The sequence below is a fragment of the Balearica regulorum genome, chromosome 13 (genome assembly GCF_011004875.1).
Source record: "Balearica regulorum gibbericeps isolate bBalReg1 chromosome 13, bBalReg1.pri, whole genome shotgun sequence".
NCBI classification, from domain to species: domain Eukaryota; kingdom Metazoa; phylum Chordata; class Aves; order Gruiformes; family Gruidae; genus Balearica; species Balearica regulorum.
In genome coordinates, this window is record NC_046196.1 from 21,048,594 (window position 1) to 21,071,290 (window position 22,697).

The 22,697-nt window shown below is 62.7% G+C and overlaps 1 protein-coding gene across 4 annotated transcripts in view; it reads left to right on the plus strand.

Annotated features, from left to right (window-relative positions):
* FHOD1 (formin homology 2 domain containing 1) overlaps window positions 1–15,419 on the plus strand; it is a 164,144-nt gene extending 148,725 nt beyond the window's left edge. For 2 of the 4 annotated variants that reach the window (XM_075765900.1, XM_075765899.1), the window contains 23 exons: window positions 5,612–5,718; window positions 5,864–5,928; window positions 7,314–7,381; window positions 7,495–7,600; window positions 7,813–7,907; window positions 8,308–8,419; window positions 8,515–8,609; window positions 8,707–8,850; window positions 8,968–9,179; window positions 9,335–9,445; window positions 9,724–9,747; window positions 10,240–10,293; window positions 10,731–10,897; window positions 11,140–12,026; window positions 12,296–12,448; window positions 12,609–12,791; window positions 13,054–13,173; window positions 13,328–13,489; window positions 13,590–13,780; window positions 13,861–14,053; window positions 14,133–14,286; window positions 14,372–14,548; window positions 14,996–15,419. In XM_075765900.1, the coding sequence (XP_075622015.1) occupies window positions 5,612–5,718; window positions 5,864–5,928; window positions 7,314–7,381; window positions 7,495–7,600; window positions 7,813–7,907; window positions 8,308–8,419; window positions 8,515–8,609; window positions 8,707–8,850; window positions 8,968–9,179; window positions 9,335–9,445; window positions 9,724–9,747; window positions 10,240–10,293; window positions 10,731–10,897; window positions 11,140–12,026; window positions 12,296–12,448; window positions 12,609–12,791; window positions 13,054–13,173; window positions 13,328–13,489; window positions 13,590–13,780; window positions 13,861–14,053; window positions 14,133–14,286; window positions 14,372–14,548; window positions 14,996–15,078 (3,663 nt within the window). In that variant the 3' untranslated portion in view covers window positions 15,079–15,419. Of the gene's footprint in view, window positions 1–5,611; window positions 5,719–5,863; window positions 6,012–7,313; window positions 7,382–7,494; window positions 7,601–7,812; window positions 7,908–8,307; window positions 8,420–8,514; window positions 8,610–8,706; window positions 8,851–8,967; window positions 9,180–9,334; window positions 9,446–9,723; window positions 9,748–10,239; window positions 10,294–10,730; window positions 10,898–11,139; window positions 12,027–12,295; window positions 12,449–12,608; window positions 12,792–13,053; window positions 13,174–13,327; window positions 13,490–13,589; window positions 13,781–13,860; window positions 14,054–14,132; window positions 14,287–14,371; window positions 14,549–14,995 lie in introns of all 4 variants that reach the window. The other 2 variants (XM_075765903.1, XM_075765902.1) reach the window with 2 other exon arrangements.
* The last annotated feature ends 7,278 nt before the right edge of the window (window positions 15,420–22,697 follow it).

The window sequence follows — 22,697 nt, forward strand, 5'->3', positions numbered from 1 at the left end:
ACGCCGGCTCCCCAATGCCGGGGACACGGCCAGCGTCCCCGCTCGCCGGAGCGTGTGGGCCTTGGGGAGGTGACGGTGGAGCCCGAAGGCCACCAGCCCCTCTGGTTCGGTGGCGGCTGTCCGAGAGCGCTGCGGAAATTTTCACGATGAGCAATTTCCTCCGGCCGGGAGGAAGGCCGGAGGCTGAAGCTGAAGCGATGCGCCGTGTCTTGCTTGTGTGCCCTCAGATCCGATCCAGGCTGGGAAAGAGGGGCTGGGGAGCAGGGGAGACGGGGCACCCTCCCTCCTGGGTGTCTTCTGTTGGCGTGATGCCTTCAGAGCATCCTTTACAGGATGGGGACGGGCTTGTTTTTCTCCCTACGAACATGGAGCCCAGCAGAGTTTTGGCAGCGGCCGAGCATCTCTGTCTTGCAGCGCTGCGGGATTGCAGGCAAGGGAGGCGACCCAGGCAGGCAGGGGGAGTGAGCCCTGCCCGGAGCGGGATGGGACAACGGGGGGGGCAGCAGGAGGGGGAAATCAGCTCAGTGTGCCTGGCACCGAGCTTGCTGGTCTGCCAGGGGAGAAAATCGCTGTGAGACCTTTATCTGTACCAAAACCACCTCCCTTTTATCCCCCTTTTCATTTTTCTTGGAGCAAAGCAGCAGCGTCTCATGTTGTCGCCGTCATGGGATTTTTAGGCGGTGACTAAATGGAGTTTGTTTGGGAACAAACAGCACCGAGACATGACGAATGGAGCAAACTCAAATTTCAGGCATGTGCTCTCCTCCTCGGGCAGGAGGCGGCTGTAACGGGATCGCCAACCCGGGGTGCTGCCGTGGTGGCACGGGGGGCCTGGACGCGGCGTTTCCGAGGGCAGGAGCGTTGTTCTGTGCTCCGCGGAGGCGTGTTAATCCGGGGGGTTCAGGCTCTGTTCCCTGCCTAAGCCAAGCTCCAGATGTTTTTTTTCTGTAGTTTCTCTGCATCACCCCATGGCAAAATCACAGGCGAGTGTCTAGGACCTTGCTCTGGGCTTACAAGCCATAATCCCAGTTTATATAGGTTATAAACCATGCCGCCGTTGTTATGCGGAGCTCTGTCCTTGCCTGACAAGCTGGGATGCTGGCTGGGGTTTGCACGAGCCAGCGTCTCTGTTGGGAGCCTCCTGCAATGGGATTTATACCCCGCGGAGCAAGCTTGGTCTCCTGAACCACCCGGTTCAGTCCAAATTCAGGGCTGGCACCCCGGAGCCATGTAGACATCGTTATCCTGGCATGACCGGCCGAAACCTCCCTTGGTGCCCTTTGTGCCAGGTAGCGCTCAGCTCCATTACTCGCTGCCCTAAAATTAGTAAATGAACAGTCGGATTTTTCCCAAGGAACAAGCTGTAAAAAAATTTCAGCTGGGGATGCCCTGTGCCAGGCTTGTCCCAAGGTGACGTGTGCTGGGCAGTGTGCCCGGAGCTGTGAAGCACCGGGAAGAGGACGCAACGGCTGGTAGGGAGCTGGGCTGGGGGTCCCCGTGTCGTCGTCGTCATTGGACCGAACCGCACCGCAGGTGCCCAGGAGATGAGCTGCCGTGGGGCACCGGCCGAGTCCTGCCCTCCCTGGGCACAGCAAAGCTGCTCCCTGAGCTGGGAGCAGCGTAGAGATGATGAGCAGGAGATTTCTCGTGCCGGCATTGCTACCTCGAACAGCCTGTCCTGCCCTGCGACACCCTCGGTGCTTCCTCTTCCCCGAGCGCGACTCGCCACTGATGACTTTTTCATGCTCTCCGGAAGGCGTGTTTGTGCTTGAAAATACCTTCCTGCTTTGTTTGCCGCCACCGCATTGTTCGGCTCTGGGCCGATACTATCTTCTCCTGCTTTCCAGCATTTTTCTAGTACCCTTGGGTGATGCTCGCGCTGGGTGTGGGGCTTTTTGGAACCTCTGCAGGCAGGTTTTTTTCAGGGCAGATTTTTTTGGCTGTCTCCAAAGGCCACTGCGCTCCCTTGCCCCCCGGCACTATCTCACCTCTGAATCTAGGGATTTTTCCAAACAATTTCAAAACCCAACCAACTGGAGTTTTTCTTTCCCTTTCCTCCCCCAGAAACCTGGGGAAGAGCAAAAAGCTCGCCGGCCTCAGTGCCACGAGCTCGCCCTTCCACTCGCCGCAAGCTCTTGGACTTGATAGAGGAGATCTGTTGGTGCAAACCCCGTCCCACCAGCTCTGCTTGTCCTCTGTTCCCTAACTGGCTCGAGGGAGGCTTCGCCGAGGGTCTTTGCCCATCATAACCTCTGGCAGGCACAAAAGCAGTGAGATGGGGTCGTCAGCAGGCTTTGAAACACCGCCGTCTGGTTCTGGCCGAATGTCGGTGCTCAGCAGCCGCCGGCACTCCCCAGTTCCCAGCACGGTGGGCCCTGGGAGAGGAGCTGCGGCCAGGCGTTCGTGCCACGGCTTTACTGGGACGCCGACTGCTCGCCAGGACTGGGGTCGTCCTGCTGCTGCTGCTGAGAAACGAGGGCTCTATTAATGAGCTACAAGCCTGGCTGGAGGAGCTTCGAGAGGGACATGAGTGCGCAGTTCTGGGCCAACTCTGTGACCTCCAGAGATCCTTCCTGGCCTGAGTTTCTGGGTTTTTCCCCCCCGGTTATAAGGCAATGGCAGCGCTCCCATCCACTTGCTGCCGTCCGTCAGGCAGGAGTGGGCAGGAGGCAGCGACCGAGTGCCCTGGCAATAAACACCCCTCGTAGCCCTGAAACCGAATCACGGTGAACCCGCTTGGCCGCTGGCTGCCGTTGCTCCTGCGATGCAGCTCTGTAATCCATCAGTCCCCGCGTGTTTTGGGAGGGCGAGCAGAGGCTTGTGATACCGGATGCTTCTGACCCACTGGTGCCTTGTGCTTAAATGCTGCCTCAGCTGGAGAAAATAACATATTTTTTTCTGTAATTTCCCCATAGCCTTCCTAGAAGAGCTGCAGCAATGTTGGGAAATTGTGGTTGCTGCAAAAAGAAAGTGTTAAAGACGGGGGAAAAGTGTTTCCTCTGCTGACAGATAAAGAGGATATTCGCTGCCCGGCCTCGGAGCATCCTCCGGTGTGGGGATGCCACAGGGGCTGAGCAGGAAGATGTGATGCCGTGGTAGGTGGGCGGAAGATGTCTCCGTCACACCCCTATAGTCGAGGGGGGACAGTCCTGCTTTGGGGGAGCCAGCTTTCCCTGGGGACTCGCTTGCTTGGCACGTGTGTCCTTTCTGAGCTTCGAAGCCGACCACAGCTGCCGGGTGTTGGTAGGATCGGGGGCATCCATGTGTTTCCACCTTTCCCACGTCTCAGATTTGAGGTAACAGGGCGGATGGAGGACACCAGTGCCGTTGTGGGGTGCCTGGCGCTCCCAGGAGCCACGGGCTGGAGGTGTGAGTGTGGGATGCTGCTCTCCTCCCCCAGCTCCGCTTTGCCTCTGAGTCCCCGTGACCCTCAAAGCCCAGCTCGTTTTAAAATGGTTTTGCAGGCAGGAGACGGATGGATCGCAGCCACCCTGCGCCGGGAGCTGTCAGTACCCCGCGGCCCCGAGCTCCGGACTCGGATCCTGCGTGGCTCAAAACCTGATCCGAGGGCGCGGGAGTAACCCCAGCCCTGTGGGGCAGTCGGCGCTCTCTGGCGCGGAAGTGCCGCCCCGGGATTTTTGGCGGGGCGGCGTGAGCCTGGGACGGCCCGTCTCCGTCCCCGGGGGGCTGGTGCTCGCCGTGGGGGTCGCAGCCAAACCCGGGCCCAGCGCTCGGAGCATCCCTCGTGGGGAGCGCTGCCAAGCTCGCATGGGAAACGCGTGGGGTCACGTCCCGGGGACTTGGCCTCCCCCGCCAGCTGGGACATGTCACCAGCCCCAGTAGGAGCTGGGGACGTTAACTCCGGCTTGCCGGGGCTCTGGCAGCCCAGAGAAGGCGAAGCTTTAGTGCTGGAGCTGTGAGTTGCTCCTCGCTGTGTTTGAGCGCGCAGGATGATGCAGGGATGTCTGAGGGGATGCAGGAGGGGTCTCCCATGCCCAGGAGGATGCAGGGATGCCTGTAGGGATGCCCGGGAGGATGGAGGGATGCAGGAGGGGTCCCTTGTGCCTGGAAGGACGCAGGGATGCCCAGGAGGATGGAGAGATGCAGGAGGGGTCTCTTATGCCCAGGAGGACGCAGGGGTGCCCAGGAGGATGGAGGGATGCAGGAGGAGTCTTTGGTGCCCAGAAGGACGCAGGGGTGCCCGGAAGGACGCAGGGGTGCCCAGGAGAGCCCTTTCCCCATGCAGGAATTGAAGCTTTCCGCAGCATGCAAACCCTGCGTGGGGTCAGCGTTAGCGATACCCGCTGTGGAGGCAGAGCTGGTGGCCAGGAGCGCTTGCCTGGTGCCAGCAGCCTGTGTTTGGTACGTGTTGCCATGGCTGGCTGGCGTGGCCAGCAACCGTGGGACACGAACGTTAGTGTCTACTAACAACGTAACTGCGTCTGACCCAACGACAGCGCCATGCCAAATTCCCCGTTATCCCAAGGCTAAGTTAGGGTAATTATTTTAATGCACGTGGCGTTTTCCCCTTGCCCTCTGGTTTTAACCTCCCGCTCGCAGTGAAGTCATACTTTTGAGCTCTTGCACGATCTTGTGACTCGAGGAGATGGGGCTTTCGTGGAAAGCAACCCCAGTGAGATGCAGGAGCCGTGCCCGGTATTGCTGTGGGTCACCAGCCTGCCCAAGGGTGGCCAGGGCAGGGTTTTATATAAAACCCAATCAAAGGATTTTATCCCCAGGTGGTTACACGGCACTTCCTCGGAGGTGGGGTGAGCTAGGAGAGGGGGGGGCTGCAAACATTTTAGGAATGGGACCAGATGCGCTGGTGTGGCAGGGGTGCTGGCGCTGCCTTTACTCCCACCTTGAGGGCAAATTGCCCTGCCCCATCCGGAGCTCAGCCAGGAGACGGGTCTGGGTGCTGTGGGGTGCTGCTGGGTCCCAGGTGGCTCAGGGGCTTTGTGGGTGCCGTGCCTGGAGCACCTCTGGGTGCCGTGCCCGCTGGCTGGGGTGCACTGTGGGTGCCGCACGTGGGCTTTCAGGGGAGATGCCCTCGCCCCAGCCTTGCCTCGGGCTGTGCTTTTCCCGGTCCCGCTGGAAGATGCCACGTGGCTGCGGGCTGAGCCAGAGGCTGGGTGGGCCGGGGGACATCCCTGTGGGATTCGCCCTGGTTTGGGGTGTCTCTACTCGGGCTGGGTGCCTTGGTGGTTCCCGCAGACCCAGTCCCCGCAGGCGGAGGTGATTCATCTGCCCAGGCAAAGGCACCAGGGAGAAGATGGGTCCTGCCCCAGTCACACCCTGGCTGACTAAGGGGAGCCCCGGGGAGCGGATCAGCCTCTTGCCGCATCTCTGGCCGGCGGCAGCAGGGCCGCCCTCGCTCTGCCTTTTCCCGGCCTGGGGCTCCGTGTTTTTCCCCAGTCTCCGACTGGGCTGGGGTGGGGGTGCCGGGGCATCTCCGCTTGGGGACAGGGTGGGACCTGCCGCCCCACTCTGGGATGCGGCTGCCTGGTGGGTTTGGTGCGGGTGGGAGGGTGACCCGGGGATGCTGCATCATCCGGGAACCGGGAGGGATGTGGTGGGCACAGGGGCTCAGCCGGGCTGTCTGCATCCCCAGCTGGAGGACTGCACGCTGCAGGTCTCGCCCTCCGGACACTACCTGGACCTCGACTTGTCCCTGCTGGAGCAGAAAGATGATCTGGAGGGTTTCTACGAGGAGGTCAGGTGAGGCACGCGGGGTGCCCAGACCCTCCAGCGATGGGACACGGGGACTCCACATGCGCGTGAGCGCCGGGGGGCTGCGGGTGAGGGGCTGGGGGCCGTGGTGGTCCCGCTGCGGGTGCTCACGTGCTGTTTTCCCCCACCCTAGGAAGGGGAGACGGCCGACTCTGATCCTGCGCACTCAGCTCTCCGTCCGAGTCCACGCCATCATCGGTGAGTCGGGGCTGCTCCTTCCTCCAGGCTGGTGTGGGTCCGGCCGCTCGGCCCCCCCGGACGGTGGGGGTTTGGCCTCCGTGGTGAGTTTTGGCCGGGCTTTTCATGACGGAGGCAGGGAGCAATACAGCCCAGGGCTGCTCCTGCCCCATGCCCGCCCCGAGAGGTGCAGGGGACACGGTCCCCACGAGGCTGGTGGGGACCCGCTGGGTTAATCCCCTCCGTACGCAGAGATCGGGACTTTTGCCTCCTCAGCTGGGAGCCTACCGCCCGCTGCGGATATTCTGGGTCATTCAGGCGAGCTCTAAATACAGCTTTGGAGGTACAAACAAATAGCTCTAGCTCAGCAGAAAGCACTGCCGTGCCTTCGGGCAGCCCACTCGGAGGTTCTGCAAAATATTCGGGAGTCTCAAGGGTTTTTTTTTTTTTTTTTCCCCTTAGCAGGGGGGAAAACAAGCGCTGAGCAGAGCAATGCCGGCCGGGCATCAGGTTCCCGAGCGGCGCGGGAAGGGGCGCAGCACAGAGCCCTCTCCCTGCAGGAAGGTCGGGGTCGGGGTCGTGCTCTTTGCCGGCGGTTCCCAGGCTCCGGCTGAGCCCCAGGCTGCTCTGCTTTCCCTCTCGGCTGCTCTGACAAGCTGATAAGCAAACGGAGGAGGCTGCTGGGACCTCATGTTTTACAGAACCCTGGTTGGCGTGTCTGGGGGACTCCTTGGACAGCTTGCTTTTGGCTTCTCACAGCTCTACGCCTGACCCAAATAACTTGGGATACTTGGATAACTTGATTTGTGGATGCGGGAAGCGCTGGCTCCCGATGCCTTTGGTCCTGGCTCGTTGGAGCGGGGGCTTTTGGGCTTCCCGTTGTGCTGGCTCCTGCCCGCAGGCTCCATCCCCATGAGCACGTAGGCTCCGTCCAGCCTCCAGCCCAGTGACCGTCCTATTGTCCCCGAGCAGCCGGTGTCACGCTGCCGTCCTTCCCATCCCCATCCTGCTGCTCTTGGGAAGCCATGGGGCTGCTGGGGGTTCCAGGACGGGGCCAGGGCTGTGCCCGGGGAGGGATGGCTAAAAGTAGCTCAGCCTCCTGCCCGTGTTCCTGTTTGCATTCTGCACAGGAAACCAGAGGGGATATTTATGTCATTGCTGGGCAGAAGAAAAAAAAAGCAAAAAACGGAAATAGGAAGATGGCAGGGCTGAAATAAGCAGTTGTGGAGCCACAGCTGCTTCCACCCTGCGTGTCCGACAGCCGGGCAGTGCTGGCACCCTGGGGGGACGGCACGGGTTGAGCTGGGGCGCGGGACTTTCCCAGACAGCCGGGAGCACTTTGGAGCCCCGGTTCAGCCGGGAGCCCCTGCGGGTCAGGCCACCATGCCGCTTCTCCTTCCTTCCAGAGAAGCTGTACAACTCGCAGGGGCCGGAGCTGCGGCGATCTCTCTTCTCCCTCAAGCAGCTCTTTCAGGTACGGTGATGCCGGTGCAGTGGGGGGCTCGGGGGGGGGGCTCCCCCCGAGCTGGCTGCCCGCCCCGGCCTCCCCACGCTGCGGTAACGCCTGGCCTTACCCCCCACCCCCAGGAGGACAAGGACCTGGTGCCGGAGTTTGTGAACCTGGATGGCTTGACGTGCCTGATCAAAGTGGGGGCAGAGGCCGACCAGAACTACCAGAATTACATCCTCCGGGGTGGGTGTTTGGGTGCAGGGAGTCTCTCATCCTCGGGGAGGAAGGCTGGCACTCGGGGGGGCGAGTAAACAAGTTTCCCTGGGCTACCTTGTGGGCAGCTGCCGGAGCTTGCCCTTGTCGTGGTGATGCTGTGCGGGTCTGGGAAAGCCCTGCCTGCCACAGCCCTGCCCGCCGCAGCCCTGCCGTGACCCTGCCTGCTCTCTGCCTTGCAGCCCTGAGCCAGATCATGCTCTTTGTGGATGGGATGCAGGGTGTCATCAACCACAACGAGACCGTCCAGTGGCTGTACACGCTGTCGGGAAGCCCGGTAAGCCCCCGCTGTCCTTTGGGGTCTGCCCCCCCTGCTGCACCCCTGCCCCTGGCTGTCCCCTTGCACCGTCCCTCAGGGGCTTTACCCCACCCTCTTGGGGGGCTTGGGGCTTGGCACCTTTGGGTGTGTTGGGTCCCACTCCCACCCGTCTGGAAGTCACCTGGGGTCCCCAGAGCTCCCCGTCCCAATGTGACCATGCTCCTGGGCACAGAGCTGGAGTAAGAGGGTCCCGCTCCGGGTCCCTTCCCGGTGCCCCTCGGCCATCACAGCTGCAGGCTGGTCCCTGGTGGCACGGCAGAGCCCCCAGCCCTGGCCCATGGGCGCAGCCACCCCGCAGTGCCCTGGCATCGTACTGGCAGCCCCCTGGCACTGTCCCAGCCGCCATCCCTTGTCCCAGTTTCGCCTGGTGGTGAAGATGGCGCTGAAGCTGCTGCTGGTGTTCGTGGAGTACACGGAGCCCAACGCCCTGCTCCTCATCCACGCCGTCAACGCTGTGGACCAGGCGAGAGGTGGGTGCAGACCCAGCTGCCCGCAAGGTCCCCGCTGGGGGACAGCATCCCCCCACCATGGCCCGCCTGTCACCTTCACGTGTCGCCATTCTCAGGCGCGTGCCCGTGGTCCAACCTGATGGCCATCCTGGAGCAACGCAACGGGGCTGACACGGACCTGCTGGTGTTCGCCATGACGCTGATCAACAAGGTCCAGGGGGGTTGGCAGGGCGTCCCCACGATGCCACGCCGGTGGGGCTTGGTGTGGGTCACACCGGTCCCAGCAACATCCCTCTGGTCCTGCTCAGACGCTGGCAGCCCTCCCAGACCAAGACACCTTCTACGACGTGACGGACTGCCTGGAGCAGCAGGGCATGGAGCGCGTGGTGCAGCAGTACCTGGGCAGCAAGGGCACCGACCTCGACCTGAAGCAGCAGTTCACGCTCTACGAAGTGAGTGGGGCTCCCACGGGATCTGGCCACGTGCCGTGTCCTGTGGCAGCGTGGGGTGGCAGGGGTGCCGTACGTGATGCCATACCCCCCCCCCGCCTCTCCCCGGCCCCTCCGCAGAGCGCTCTCAAGCTGGAGGATGATGCGGAAGAGCCGCCCTCGGGGGGACGAAAGGAGCGGAGGACAGATGAGGGCCGACGCGGGTGGCGATCCCAGGGTGGCTGCCCGGAGTCCAGCCCCGATACCCCACCGCTGCTGGGGTCCCCTGGCACCCCGAAGGAGCCCCCCACCGAGGACACCCCGGCTGTCCCCACGCCGAGCAGCCCAGCAGAGTAAGTACGGCTGGAGGTGGCCCGTGGTGGGCATGCTCCCGGGATGGTGGAGATGCTGGGATGCGATGTGAGCAGCGCTCGGGTCCGTTCCCGGTGCCAGGGTGGAGGGCAGCCCTGCGGGACCCCCTCTCAGTCCCTGTCACCTCTCCTTCCAGACCCTGTCCTGGCAGCGTCTACAACAGTGCGTCCAGCGTGCAGCTGGCCCTGGCCTCCCCCCCGGCCGAGAAGGAGCAGCCCCCAGCCCCAGGCGAGCGCAGCGTCTACAAGTAAGCAGCCAGGAGGGGCTGGGTGCGTGGGGGGTTCCCCTGGGGCTCTGGGGGGGGCTCCCGGGGCAAACAGGGTCTGGGCGGGCACTGGGACTGGAGAGAAGCGTTAACAGGGGAGTTGGCATCAGAGATGATCCGGGGGCATCAGAGAGGGTCTGGCCAGGGTCTCCAGGGCACCCTTCAGGCGCACACGGCTCTGCTCCAGCTCCTCCTCGCTGCTCCTCTCTTGCCACGCTTGCCCTCTCCTCTGCCCACTCTTTCTATCTTTCCTTTTGCAGGCTGCACCAAACTGCCCCTGTCTGGTAAGTGCCCGGGCTCTGCACGCGTGTGCTCCCTCCTGGCGTGATGCTCCGGTGGGAGCGGGCGCTGCCCTGCCCTGCCCTGCCCCGCTCGCCGCCCCTTGCACCCCCCTTGCTGCCCCCGTCCCTCGCCTCTCCCCTCTGAGCCCTCCCTGCGGGACCCCAACCCGCTCCCCCCATCGCCAGCATCCCCCACGGGGTGATGGCACCCTCTGACCCCCCTCTTGCTGGGGTGAGGTGTCCCCGCTGGGGGTGGCATCGCCATCCTGGGGGCAGACTGGGTGGCGCTGGCGGGGGGGTCTGTCTCACCAGCACCCAACGCCATGCGGTGCCTGGGCAGGAGGGGACTCGCTGGGGCTCTCCGGGCTCCCCGTGGACCCCAGGGCCGTGGGGTGACGGCAGGGTGAGGGTCCCACGCTGGAGGCGTGGTGCGTGCAGGAGGCACGAGCCCCGGGGGGCTGCTGGCAGCGGGGGCTAACCCCTCTTTTCCCTCAGGCGGGAGGATGCCCCCTCCTTGCATGGGGACAAGCCTATTTTGAGGAAGTTTGAGTAAGTAGAGGCATGCGTGTGTCTCCAGGCGTGCGCTTCCTCTGGCCGGAGGCATCTGGGCTCCAGCCACGCAGGGCATGAGGAGCAGGAGGGTCCCCGCGAGTCTCTGCCTGGGTGGCCTCCTGGGTTTTGCAGCTTTTGAGTGATGGTTGCAGCGAGCACCAGGTCCGTTGGGACCAGCAGGTGATGGTGGCACCCTGACGGCACGAGCCTTTGGCTCCCGTGGGGCCGTGGCATCCCCATCCCTGAGCCGTGGTGGCATCGCCTGTCTCTCCGCAGGGCTCGGAGGAGGTTGAACCTCTGGGTCCGCGATGTGGTGTGGCCAGTGCAGGGGTTTTCTGTGCTGCGGGACTGGCTGTGCAGTGCGGCGTGGTGTGGTTTGCCCATCGTCCCCATCCCTGCCTTGCTCCCGACCAACATCCACCCCTGCCTTGCAGAGCTCGCTTCTTGGAGAACCTGGCCGCAGCCCAGAAAGAGAAGATCTCTTCCATGGCCAAGGGACGGCTCGATGTCCTCAGTGATGCTGTGCTGGAGCATCCCACCGCCGTCGTGTGGGACAGGGACAGCAGCACCCCCGAGCCCGGGATGAAGCCACCCGGCATAAGTAGGTGCTGCCAGAGTGTGTGTTCCCAGCTCTGGGCTCATCGGGGTCCCTGGGGTGGGCGTTAGTGGCCTCTTTGCCCCCAGCCCACACCTGATACCCAGAGCCATGGTGGAGCTGTGTGGTACCTCCCCATCCCGTTCCAAACACCGGCATCCGAGCACACCCCACCAGAGGGCAGGACCCCAACTCTACGTGCAGCCCCTCCAAGCAGGGTGTCCCAGCCTCTCCCCCTCTCCCTGCAGGGTCCCGCCTGGCTCAGCTGGACACCACCGACTCCTGCAGCACCATCTCCTCTGACACCAAATTTATGCTGGACATGCTCTACGCCAAGGGCTCCACAGAACCAGGGAGGGAGAAAGTCTCCAAGGTCCCATCATCCCCCCTGGTCCAGGGTGAAGTGGAGACAGATGCCGAGGGAGGTGGCAGCCGGGAGCAGGAGGGTGCCTGGCTCTGTGGCAGGACTCCAGACGGGCCAGTGGCCAGCGCCCACACCAAGCTGGCACGTGCCGCGTCCAGTGTAGATGCTGAGACCCACAAGCAGAAGCTGGAGAACACCGGGATGATGCCCATCAAGAAGGATGTAGAGCTGACGTGGGAGTGCCTGGAGGCCAGCCCTGTGCAGCTGAAGATTAAGGACTTGGACTTCACTGATTTGGGGGAAGAAGACGACTTTGACATCCTGGACACAGGGCCCATGGCCAATGGCTCCTTCCTCTCTCCCAGCATCGAAGCGACAAGTGCTGGAGCTCTCATGGTTCCTCCTCCACCTCCTGCAGTCCCTGGCTGCCCACCACCTCCACCCCCACCTCCTGCAGTCCCTGGCTGCCCACCACCTCCACCCCCACCTCCTGCGGTCCCTGGCTGCCCACCACCTCCACCTCCTGCAGTCCCCGGCTGTCCACCACCCCCAGGACTGCCAGGCTCCATAGCAATGGATGGCCCCTCCCAGGCCAAGAAGAAGAGGACAGTGAAGCTCTTCTGGAAGGAGCTGAAGCAGCTGGATGGCTCTGTGGGGCTGGGCAGGTTTGGTCAGGCAACACTGTGGGCGTCCTTGCAGAATGTCGAGATCAATGCTGCCAAACTGGAGCATCTCTTTGAGTCACGGTCAAAGGAAGTGCCAACTTCAAAGGTACCAGCAGGCTGGCACCCATCAGCCAAGGGGACTTGAGGGGTGGGAGGAAGGCCGTTAGTCCCTGTGGGGACCCTAGGCATGGACTGTCACCCCTACCCCGTGCTGTGGATGGGTTCCCACAGCCCAGAGGCTTGGTGAGGATGGCGATGGGCAGTGCGCAGGTTTGGCTCACCACCGGGTTCCTGATTGGTTCCCTGTGTCCGTGGTGTTTTCATGAAGGTGAGCCCTTTGCCTGGCTGTCCTCAACCATCCTGTCCTCCTTGCAGAAGGCCATGGATGGGAAGAAGGTTGTGGTAGTGCTGGATCCCAAGAGGAGCAATGCCATCAACATTGGCCTCACGGTGCTGCCACCCGTGCACATCATCAAGACAGCTGTGCTCAACTTTGACGAGTTTGCAGTCAATAAGGAAGGGATTGAGGTGAGCACGAGAGAAGCTCGGCCCCTCCGAGGTCACCATGTGGGCCATTTCACCTGGCCAGGAGGCCTCCATGCCATGATACCTGCACTGCCAGCACTGAGATGACACGTCCCATAGTGACATGTCTGGAGTCTGACACATCCCTCTTTGCCTGCTCTAGAAAATCCTGACCATGGTCCCGACCGAGGAGGAGAAGCAGAAGATCCAGGAGGCCCAGTTGGCCAACCCTGATGTTCCCTTGGGCTCTGCGGAGCAGTTCCTGCTCGCCCTGTCTTCTATCAGCGACCTCACGGCCAGGCTCCAGCTCTGGGCCTTCAAGCTGGACTACGAGAGCCTGGAGCAGGTACGGAGCCATGTACTCCATCTGCCCTGCACCCTCCCACCACTGCCAGCCCCAGCAGTGCTGAGCGCTGAGCCAAGCGTGTTCCTGGTGAGGACCAGGCATGTCCAAGTACAGGAGGTGCCATCCTGGCTGGGGACAGGCAGGTCCCCAAGGCAAGCATGGGCTTGGGTTGACCATGAGGTGGTTGTCCTCATGGGCCAGGGCAAATGCTGAAGCTCCCAAAGGTGGTCAAGGGGTTTCACCTGCCTTTCTCCTCGCCCAGGAGATTGCAGAGCCGCTCTTTGATCTGAAGGTGGGCATGGAGCAGCTGGCCAGAAATCACACCTTCAAGTGCATCCTGGCCACGCTGTTGGCCATGGGCAACTTCTTGAATGGCTCCCAGGTGAGAAGCAGGGTGTGGAGGGATGTCGCCTGTCTTGAGTGCTGACCCAAGAGGGACCATGGGAAGCCTGGGATGGCACCTGAGGCTGGGTGGTGCTGGTGGGGGCCCAGTGGATCTGCAGACTGGAGGTCTGCTGAGTCCATTGGGGTTTCAGAGCAGAGGCTTTGAGCTGGGCTACCTGGAGAAGGTCTCAGAAGTGAAGGACACAGTGCACCGGCAGTCCCTGCTCCACCATCTCTGCCAGATGGTGGTAGAGAAGTTTCCAGAAACCACTGACCTCTACTCAGAGATTGCCTCCATCACCCGCTCTGCCAAGGTGAGGCAAGGCAGGTGACACCCGGGCAAGGCAAGGGTGTGGGTCCCATGGCTGCCCAGCTCCACCAGCATGGCCGAGAGCTGACGTCTTGCTCTTCCAGATTGACTTTGACGAGCTGGCCAACAGCCTGGTGCAGCTGGAGCGGAGGTGCAGGGCCTCCTGGGACAACCTGAAGGTGATTGCCAAGCACGAGACCAAGCCGGTGCTGAAGAGCAAGCTGACAGACTTCCTCAAGGACAGCACCCTGCGCATTGTCGTCTTGAAGGTGGTGCACAGGCGCGTCCTCAACAGGTTGGTGGCTTGAGGTTCTGGGGACACAGCTGGAACCCCGTGGTCCTGTTGGTGGCCCGCCATGACCGACGTCCCTGCAGGTTTCACTCCTTCCTGCTGTACCTGGGGTACCCGGCAAGCACGGCGCGGGACGTGAAGGTGACACCCATCTGCAAACTGCTCCGGGAGTTCGCCCTGGAGTACCGCACCTGCCGGGAGCGCGTCCTGCAGCAGCAGAAGAAACGGGCTGCCCACCGCGAGCGCAACAAGACCCGGGGACGTCTCATCACCGAGGTATGGGGATGCTCGGCTGTCTGCCACCATCAGGTGATGACCCCCAGGTCCCCGACACCCGCCTCTCCTCTCGCTGCAGACCGAGAAGTTCTCTGGCATCACTGAGGCCGCTCCACCACCTGCCGTGGTGTCCAGCGGCCCCGAGGAGCAGATGGAAGCAGGTCACGAGAGCATGAAGAACCTGCTGACCTCCCCCACGGACGCCCCTGTCCGCCGCAGTCGGGCCAGCCGGGGTAGGAGCGGGGTGGCAGAGACACTCCAGGCATGCCTGGCTGGCTGGGCACAGCTGATGCCAGCATCCCCGTTGTCCCTGTGCAGGGACAGGGCACGCCACCCCGGCCCAGGGCTCTCCAGCCCAGGAGGATGTTCCCAGCTCCCCAGACGATGCTTCGGATGAGATCATGGACCGGCTGGTGAAATCGGTGACTCACAACGCCAACCCCCGGCCCTGCGCCAACAAGGAGCGCAGGAGGTCCCGTGGCAATAGGAAGTCCTGTAAGTCCCATCCCTGTCCCCATGCCCTCTCCCTGTACTGTGTTCCATCTCCCTGTCCCTGCCCAGATGCTTTTTCCCATCTCTGTCCCTGTCCCCTTGCCCTGTCCCATCTGTTTCTCTCCTCCCATGCTCTGCCCCGTCCCTGTACTCTGTCCCACCTCGGTGTCCCTGTCCCCATACCCCGTCCCACTTCTGTGGCTCTGTCCCTGTTCTGTCCTGTGTCCCTGCCCAGATGCTCTTTCCCATCTCTGTGTCACTGTCCCCATGCCCTGCCTGGCTTTTCCCCACTGGCCACCCCTGACCCCCCATGTTGAGACCAGACCACGCCACCATACCCCATTGCGTCCCCTCCCCAGCACCCGGGGGCCACCGTGTCCGGGCAGGCACCCAGCGCGTGGGGACCCCGGCAGCCTGCGCTGCCGGTGCCACCCTCTCCTCTTCCCCCAGTGAGACGGACGCTGAAGGGCGGGCTCAGTGATGACCTGGTGCAGGCGCTGGGCCTGGGGCGGGCACCCGGCATGGAGGTTTGAGGGGGCCGAGGGGGGGCTCGTGCCGCTCCCCAGCACCAGCAGCCCCCCAGGGTGGGACGTGGTGGCAGCCGCTGCTGCTCCAGGACCGGCACGCTCTGCGCCCTTGGTCTCGCCTCGCTTTTCCCTGCTGGCCCTGGTGCAGGCAGCAGGATGGGAGCGATGCCCCGGAGCTGCTCCGTGGTGGTCAGGATGTGGAGGACGCTCAGCGCCCGTGTGTGGGGGTGGAGGCTCGGGGTTCAGCTTCTCAACAGTATTGGAGGGGTCAAGGGGCTGGACCCAGACCCCCTCTGTGAGCTGGGTCTGGCCCGTGGCTGCTGTGGCAATAAAGTGATTTGACGCGCTGCTGGCGTCCCTTGTCCCCGTGCCTGGGATGCTGGAGGCTCTCGATACTGTGGGCTGGAGCCAGCAGTGCCGAGGGCGGTGGCAGGAGGGACGGGTGATCCTCCCTTCCGTATCCCTGGGGAAGCCATCGCTGTGGTCCTGAGCAGGACGTGGGTGTTGCCGGAGATGTCCTAGGGTTGGCCCTGCCCAGGGAGCCTGGTGTCCCCATGCCCTGCAGAGCCCTGAGAAGCTGGGGTGATGTGGTACGCCCCCTCGCCCCCCTGGGCCAAGCCAGCATCCCTCCTGCTGCATCCCCAGCCCCGCTGCCCAGGGCGAGCGCTTGCCCGCAGCAGCCAGCCCTGGGGCTTGCAGGCACCTTCGTGCCTCCCAGGGACAGCGTGATCCCCTCTGTACCGGGACACCCGGGGGGACCCCGCCAGAAGGAACAAGGACTGCTGCCAGATTCAAGGCTGCACGCTCAAGGGCAGGAGCGGCGGCTCAAGCACAAGGCCATGGTGCAGTAAAATCAAGAGTATTTGCCCCGTCTCAAACCCCACCTCTCCCTTATGAACTTCTCCCGGAGGGTTTTAGCCAGACCGGGACCGAGGTCCGAGGCAGGATTGTTCCCGTCCCGGAGCAGGTCCAGGGCACAGCAGCCACCTCGCCCCCGCAAACCTGGCCGAGCTGCGAGCCTCGGAAACATCGCCCTGGTTTTGGCAGAGACGGGCTGCCTCCTGATGTAAACGCTGCCAGGGCAGGACCCGCCTGTCCCCCTGGGCGATGGCCGGCCAGGAACGTGCCACCTCCTGGCTCGTGCCCATCCCAGGCGCAGGTTAAACCCCACGCCGGGTGCTGGCTGCGATGCTCCCCGCGGGTGCTAGATGGTGAGTTGGTACCGTTTCTGAGCATCCCCCTGTGCCAGCTGCAGCACTTTGGGCACCGTCACCCGCGGCGGAGGCATTTGGGAACGATGTCGCGTCATCCATCACGGCAGCTCCACCTCGCCGCTGCCTCCAGCCCTGAATCCCGCACGGCAGGTCTCTGCGGCTTTCAAGGAATGAAGAAAAACTCCACCGGGCAGGGCAGCTTTTTCCTCCCAGCTAACCTCTGCCCAGGGTTGTCCCTCTCCTGCGAGGCTGGATGCGCTGGTGGCCTCGGAGGAGCCGGGCAGTGCCAGCCCTGCCCAGCTTGCGAGGTGCCCGCGATGTTCCCGGGTGGCTTAGGGGACAGTGGGATGCCATGCCAAGAGCTGCAGGTGGCCCAGAGGTGCCCTGGGACGTGGCCTGTCTCTCCTCCCCTCTGGGTGCTTGACTTGGGTCCCTAAAGAGAGGGCGAAGAGGTCGCAAAAGGCAATATCGGGCAGCTCAGACGCACAGCAGGAAGGAGAAAGGGGTGGAAAAGCATCTGCCTGACCCCTTGCAGCCCAGGTACCCAGCGTGACATCATACCTGTGACAGCCCCAGGACTGTTGCTCCCGAGGGCTCACTGGGGGAAACTGAGGCAGGGTGCTGGGGAACGCCCCCCTCACCCCCCCAAGCAGTTTGGTGGCACTCGTAGCAGCCGTGGCCTCAGCGAAGGCCTTCGCCAACCCCTGTTTATTTTTTTCCAGCTGGGGTTTTTTTGCAGCCTTGGTGATATTTCCAGGATTCCTGGCCCAGCCCTGGGCACACGCTGCCCTTGAGCGGCGCCTGAAGTGCTTGGCTTGGCTGCGGCACGAGTGGATTATGCCAAAAACCCACCAGGCAGGCATGGTCATTAGCCCCCCCCTCCACCCCCCACCTCTCCCCGAGAAGGAGAGGGGGCGGCAGGATGCCGGAGACTCCTCTGCGAGCGGCGGCACGCTCGTGGGCTGCCATACGAGGTTTGGCGGGGACCCGCGGCACGTCTGGCCTCCGGCATCATCAGCAGAGCCGGGGTTGGGGCGCTGCACCCCCAGGAGGATGCTCCGGGTGGGATGGGGTGCACCTCGCGGCACCCGGCACCTCCATCCCTGCCTCCGTCCCTGCCTGCAGCCGGGCTCAGCCCCTGCGTGGCTCCTGCCCACGCCAGCCCGGGGCCACCGGCTGTGTCCTGCTGCCACGAGGGGGCACGGCGGCCACGCGCACGGCGAGGCCACCCAAAACGCGACGCCTCGTGTCCCGCCGCTCTTTGGGTGCTCGCTCGCTGGCCTTCGGTTTGCTGTTCTCCCCGTCCGGCACCCAGGGGGGCTGCACCCCGCTCCCCCTGCCTCCCCCCCCCCCCCCCACCTGCCCTGAGACATCCCGCCGCTTCCGTGTCCCTGACGGAATGACAGCCACGTCCTTGGTCCCGGCCGTTTGTCTGGCTGGCGGGGATGTGCTCCTGTCCCCCCATGCTCGGTCGTCTCTCCAGCGCTCGGCCCTGGCCCCCATCTCGCCCTGGCCCCCTTCCAGAGATGGGGGGTGAGCAGAGGACGGCAGGGACGAGCCCGGCTCCGCTTGCTGTCACATTTACCCTCTTCTGCAGCAGTTTGGTGGTGGAGACCTGCTCCCACCCCTTACAGAGCCTGTGCTGGAAGATGTCCCCTGCCTCCTCCATCCCCTGCCTCCTCCATCCCACCCCATCAGCCCTTTCCACAGGACTGTCCCGGCGCGGGGTCCTCTTTGCTGCCGCGCTCCAAGGTCGGTTCCAGCCTCGTGCCACGTGGGCACATCCCCACTGCCGTCCCCGAGCTCAGGGGGATGCCACCCGCGGTCCTGGGCTTGTGATTGCTGTGAAGCCCCACCGCCCTGCGTGAGAAGCACAATTCCCACCAGGAACAGCACAACCTCACCTTTGTTCACAGGTCGAAGCCATCCAGAGCGCTTCTTGCGAGTGCCGGTGTGCCCTGGCCACCTTCCAGGAGCATCATGATGGCTTGTGTCCCCCCCCCAGATTCCTTCTGCTGCCTCAGCCAGAGGACTCCTCCTCTGCCTCCTGGCCACGATCCTCTTGAGCAACCTGGGGCTGGCGACACGCTCTGCTCTGCAATCGCCTTCCCCAGCAGGATGGAGGCGTGGGACGGGAACCAGGTCACAGCTGCCGTGACCTACTGCCCTCTCCCCCGGGGACAGAGGCAGCAGGGTGTCACCTGGAGCGTGGCCCAGCCGGATTCCCCTGGGATCTGTCTCGTGGCTGGGGGGAGCCACGTTTGCCCTGTGCCCATCACCCTACTATCGAGGTAGATTCCCTGTGATGAGCACGGGAGAGATGGGAAATGGAAGGATGATGCTGGGCTGGCAAAGCAAGCCTGGCACGGGTACCACGCGTGTCCGAGGAGACGGGGGATGCAGAGTACCAAGCATTAGCGGAGCTGGGAGCAATTGGGAGCGTCACCGACGCTTTCCAGCCACACCGAAGGAGCAAGGTCCCTGCAGCCCAAAAGCAGCTCTTGTTTGGAGAACCGTGGTGTAGAAAGCCCGGCTGGCGAAGGGGCTGCCAAGGCTGCGTGGGCGAGCGGGCACGGCGACACGGGGTCCTCACCGGGGCAGAAAAGCTCGGGGTCAGGCTGGGGAGCGGCTTTCTAGAAGGTGAAACCTCTCCCGAAGCCATGAATGCGGCTGGAAGCGGAGCTGTGTTTTGTAAATACCTGGGGCTCCTGCGCAACCTGAAAGCAAGTCGGAGGGAGGAATTTTCCAAAGACGAGGGGATTTGCAGAGCCAGATCTGGGGTCAGCGCTCAGCTGGATGCTCCATGCTGCCAGCAACGTGGTCCTGGGGAGCAGCCCTGGTACTCCCTGAAGGAGGTGCTCCAGCCACAGCACCCTGGGAGCAGAGAGGTCCTGCCAGGAGCTGGGGACACGTTTGGGCTGTGCCCACCATCCAGCCGAGGTGCGTGGCAACCCCCTGCAGATGGAGGATCAAAGCCTGGGACTCAGACTGATCCCACCAACGTGGCATCAGATGCACGGGATGATGGGCACAAACAGTTGCCTGTGTTTTACAGCAGCAAAATGTAAGGAAAGCCCAAACAAAAGTCCTCGGTCATGTCCCAAAGTAAGTTGGAAACAAGGGATGGAAAGTCCTGGGGAGAGAACAAGGAGAAGATCCCAGCACAAGGAGTTAAGGTGGCTCCTTGGGCAGCTGTGGCTCAGGTTGGCCATGCCATGGGAAGTTCCTCCAGGCTGGGCTTTGGTAGACCCCGTTTCCATGGCCTGGGCTTGGGGAAGTATCATGGGGACATTAAAGTGTTGGGTGCACGAAAGGCTTCCTGGAGCTGAGCCTGGCTTAGCTGAATCAGCCACCCGAGGATCTGCCCTCCCCGAAGAAGAAAGCCCCGGTAACAGCTCCCGCTCCGGCAGCAAAGTCCAACCAGAACCAGTACAACCGCACAAGTTCAGTGGTAGGACACAAATAGTTGATGCTGGGAGTAATTAATCACTGTCCTCTGCAAGACGCTTTGGGTCAAAATGAGATTTAATTCCAGGCAGTGCAAATGGCCTTTGTCACCCCTGAACTGTCTCTGGCCCCAGATGCCAACGGGCTTCAGGGTCCCACATCTTCACTGCAAAGAAGGATGGACCCACGTCCATCCCAAGGGCTCTTTGAGGACATGGTGTGGGAGAGAAGGAGCCCCCATCTGCTTTACTTAGTGAGGGACATTTCCAGCATCCCCTTTTCTGTGGGCTTGATGGTCTGTGGTAGGTACCCAGCCCACAAATGACGGCCAAGGGGGTCCCAGCCCCACCGTCCCCTCTCCTGGGACAACTGCTCCCAGGGAAGGACTATACCCCCTGGCCTCTGCGAGGAAGGAAGTGCTGGCACAAGCATCCATCAGCGCTGAACAGACAAAAGTGCCCTGTTAGGCGCTCGCCTGGCTGGTGTTTCCTAAGGAGATAATAGCTGTGGAAGAAGGACTTGCTGTTTTGGAGAAGATTAAGTACCTGTGGGAGCAGTGTGGATGAATCACATCCCTCATAGGCTTAAAGCCCCTGGAAATGGCTCATGGCACTTCAAAAACAATGTCATGAATCTTCTGCAGATGAGATTAGGGAGTGGAACAATTATCTCAAAACCTGTTAGTCATGGGAGGCTCCACCGAGCTGGAGGAACAGCCTGGGGCAAGGGGAGCACTAGGAAGATGTGGTGTCCCCCTGCCAGGGACCTGCGTGAGCAGCCCCAGAAGGTGTGGGAGGTGGCTGCGCTGGAATCAGCCCCACTTCCCCTGACAAAAGTGAGCTGTAATTAGCAGAACGGGTATGGAAGAGCTTGAGTAGGTCAAAAGGTAATGGGGCTATCACCAGCATTTCCTAACAGCACAGCGTGGCTGGGAGGCACCCTCCGGTGTTGAGCAATGGGAAGATGAACAAGGCCAGGCGCTGTCTTCAAGGGAATAGCCACCAAGGTCAGCCTATCCACACGGCGGCTTTTTTGAGGAGAGCTGGGGAATGGCCAAGGCTGGCAAAGGGTGCTGGTGGTCCAGCCCTGCCCCAGCAGACCTCCTGGGGAGAGCATCCATGGAAAGCCCTGACTGTGGCCAACAGAGCACACCGTGGCTATCTACAACCCGTCTTGAGGTGTCCCACAAGAAGGGCATCCTGAGACCATGACTGAGGAGCTCTGGAAGGGATGGATGAACAGACACCCAACCCAGCTCTCAAGGAGATGTGTGAATTCACGTTGTAATTTGGGAATGGTCACAGCAGCCCTTGCGGAAACACCAGCATTGGGATGGGCTCTACGTTCTGGCTGGCTCTGTAAAACACTGTATCCCTCAGCTCGCTCCCTTGCATGCCCCGGCAGCTCTGGCTTGGCCCGTGCGGCGACGGATGCTGCCTCTGGATACTGTGTCTTCGGACAACAACCTTTCTCCAAGGGGATTTTGCAAGCCCTGGTGAAGTGATGGGATGGGGAATTTTAACAGGGTCCTCTTCAGAGCCCGAGTCCCCCGAGGCCCTGCCTTGTGGCCACCTCCATCGCTTTCGCTGAGTTCAGTAGCCCAGTGCCGCAAGCGAGCGGATTCCCACGGGGGAGCCTGTGGCCACGCTGTCGGGAACATCCCTCCTCCTCCTTTACCTCACCGGCATTCCCGACATTGCCCTGCCTGCAAGAGCAGGGCTGCGAACCCAGCCAGGTCCCACCACCACACCCCGGCAAAACCACCCCAGCCTGTTTGACGCAGCACTTCTGCAGCGCTGCCGCCGCCGTTGCCGCTGATGAAATGTGTTTTTCCGCCAGTACCGGGGAGGTGTTTCCAAGAAGGATGGTGCAGGCACCTGCTGCCATTGCCACCACCCTGCCAGGGCTCGTGGGGTCTGGCAGGGGCAGCCGGCACCGACGGCAGCCTGGCTGGCAGAGCCCGGCTCCTCCGGCATCGGAGACCGGTGTTGATCCTGGCGCGCATCTCACCCTCCACGCGGAGGGCACCGAGGGTCAGGCCCGTGGCGAGAGCCGGCGGCACTGCGCGGCAGGGACGCACAAAGGATCACCGAGTACAGAGACTTGGTGAAATATTAAAGCAGGCGCTTAATAAAGCGAGCCCAGCGGCAGCAATTACCCTGTGTAATAAACCTGGAAAGGAGAGGACTTTGTCCCCCCGGCCGGGGCAGTGCAGGGAGCTCCTGCCAGCACTCGCCGGAGGTGGCACGGACCCGGCGTACGGCGCTGCGCGGCACGGCTTCCCTCGAGCTGCGCGGCACCGGCCGGGGCAAGCCAGTCGCTGAGCTTCCAGCACGGCTTGCTGCACCGCAGCCCCAGAGTGACGCTGGGGAGCAGGGTGGCAGGATGCTGCGAAGAAACAGCGGGGTGTGAGGAATGGTTGGGGATCGCCCGAGGGGCATCAGCTTCACATCGCAAGGGAGCAGCTGGGATGGGATTCACGCCTTACCTGCCTGCTCCAGGCACCAAGCCGGGCCAGGCCAAACCAAGCCGGGCTGAGCTGTGCCAAGCCATGCTGTGTCAAGCTGTGCTGAACTGCGCTGAGACAAGTTGAACTAAGATGAGCTGAGCTGTGCCTACCTAGGTGGCATGATGCCCGGAGCTGAGCTGGGCTGTAGGTGGCATGACGTCTCCAGCCGTGCTAAACCAAGTCAAGCTGAGCCGTGCCTGCCTAGGTGGTATGATGTCCTGAGCCACGCTGAACTGAGCCGTGCTGTGTCAAGCCATGCTGAAGCGAGCTGAGCCAAGCTAAGCCATGCCTACCTAGGTGGCATGATGTCCTGAGCTGTGCTGAGCTGAGCCAAGCCATGCTGTGTCAAGCTGAGCTGTGCCAAGCTGTGCCGCGTCAAGCTGAGCTGTGCCGAGCTGCGCTGTGTCAAGCCATGCTGAAGCGAGCTGAGCCATGCCTACCTAGGTGGCACGATG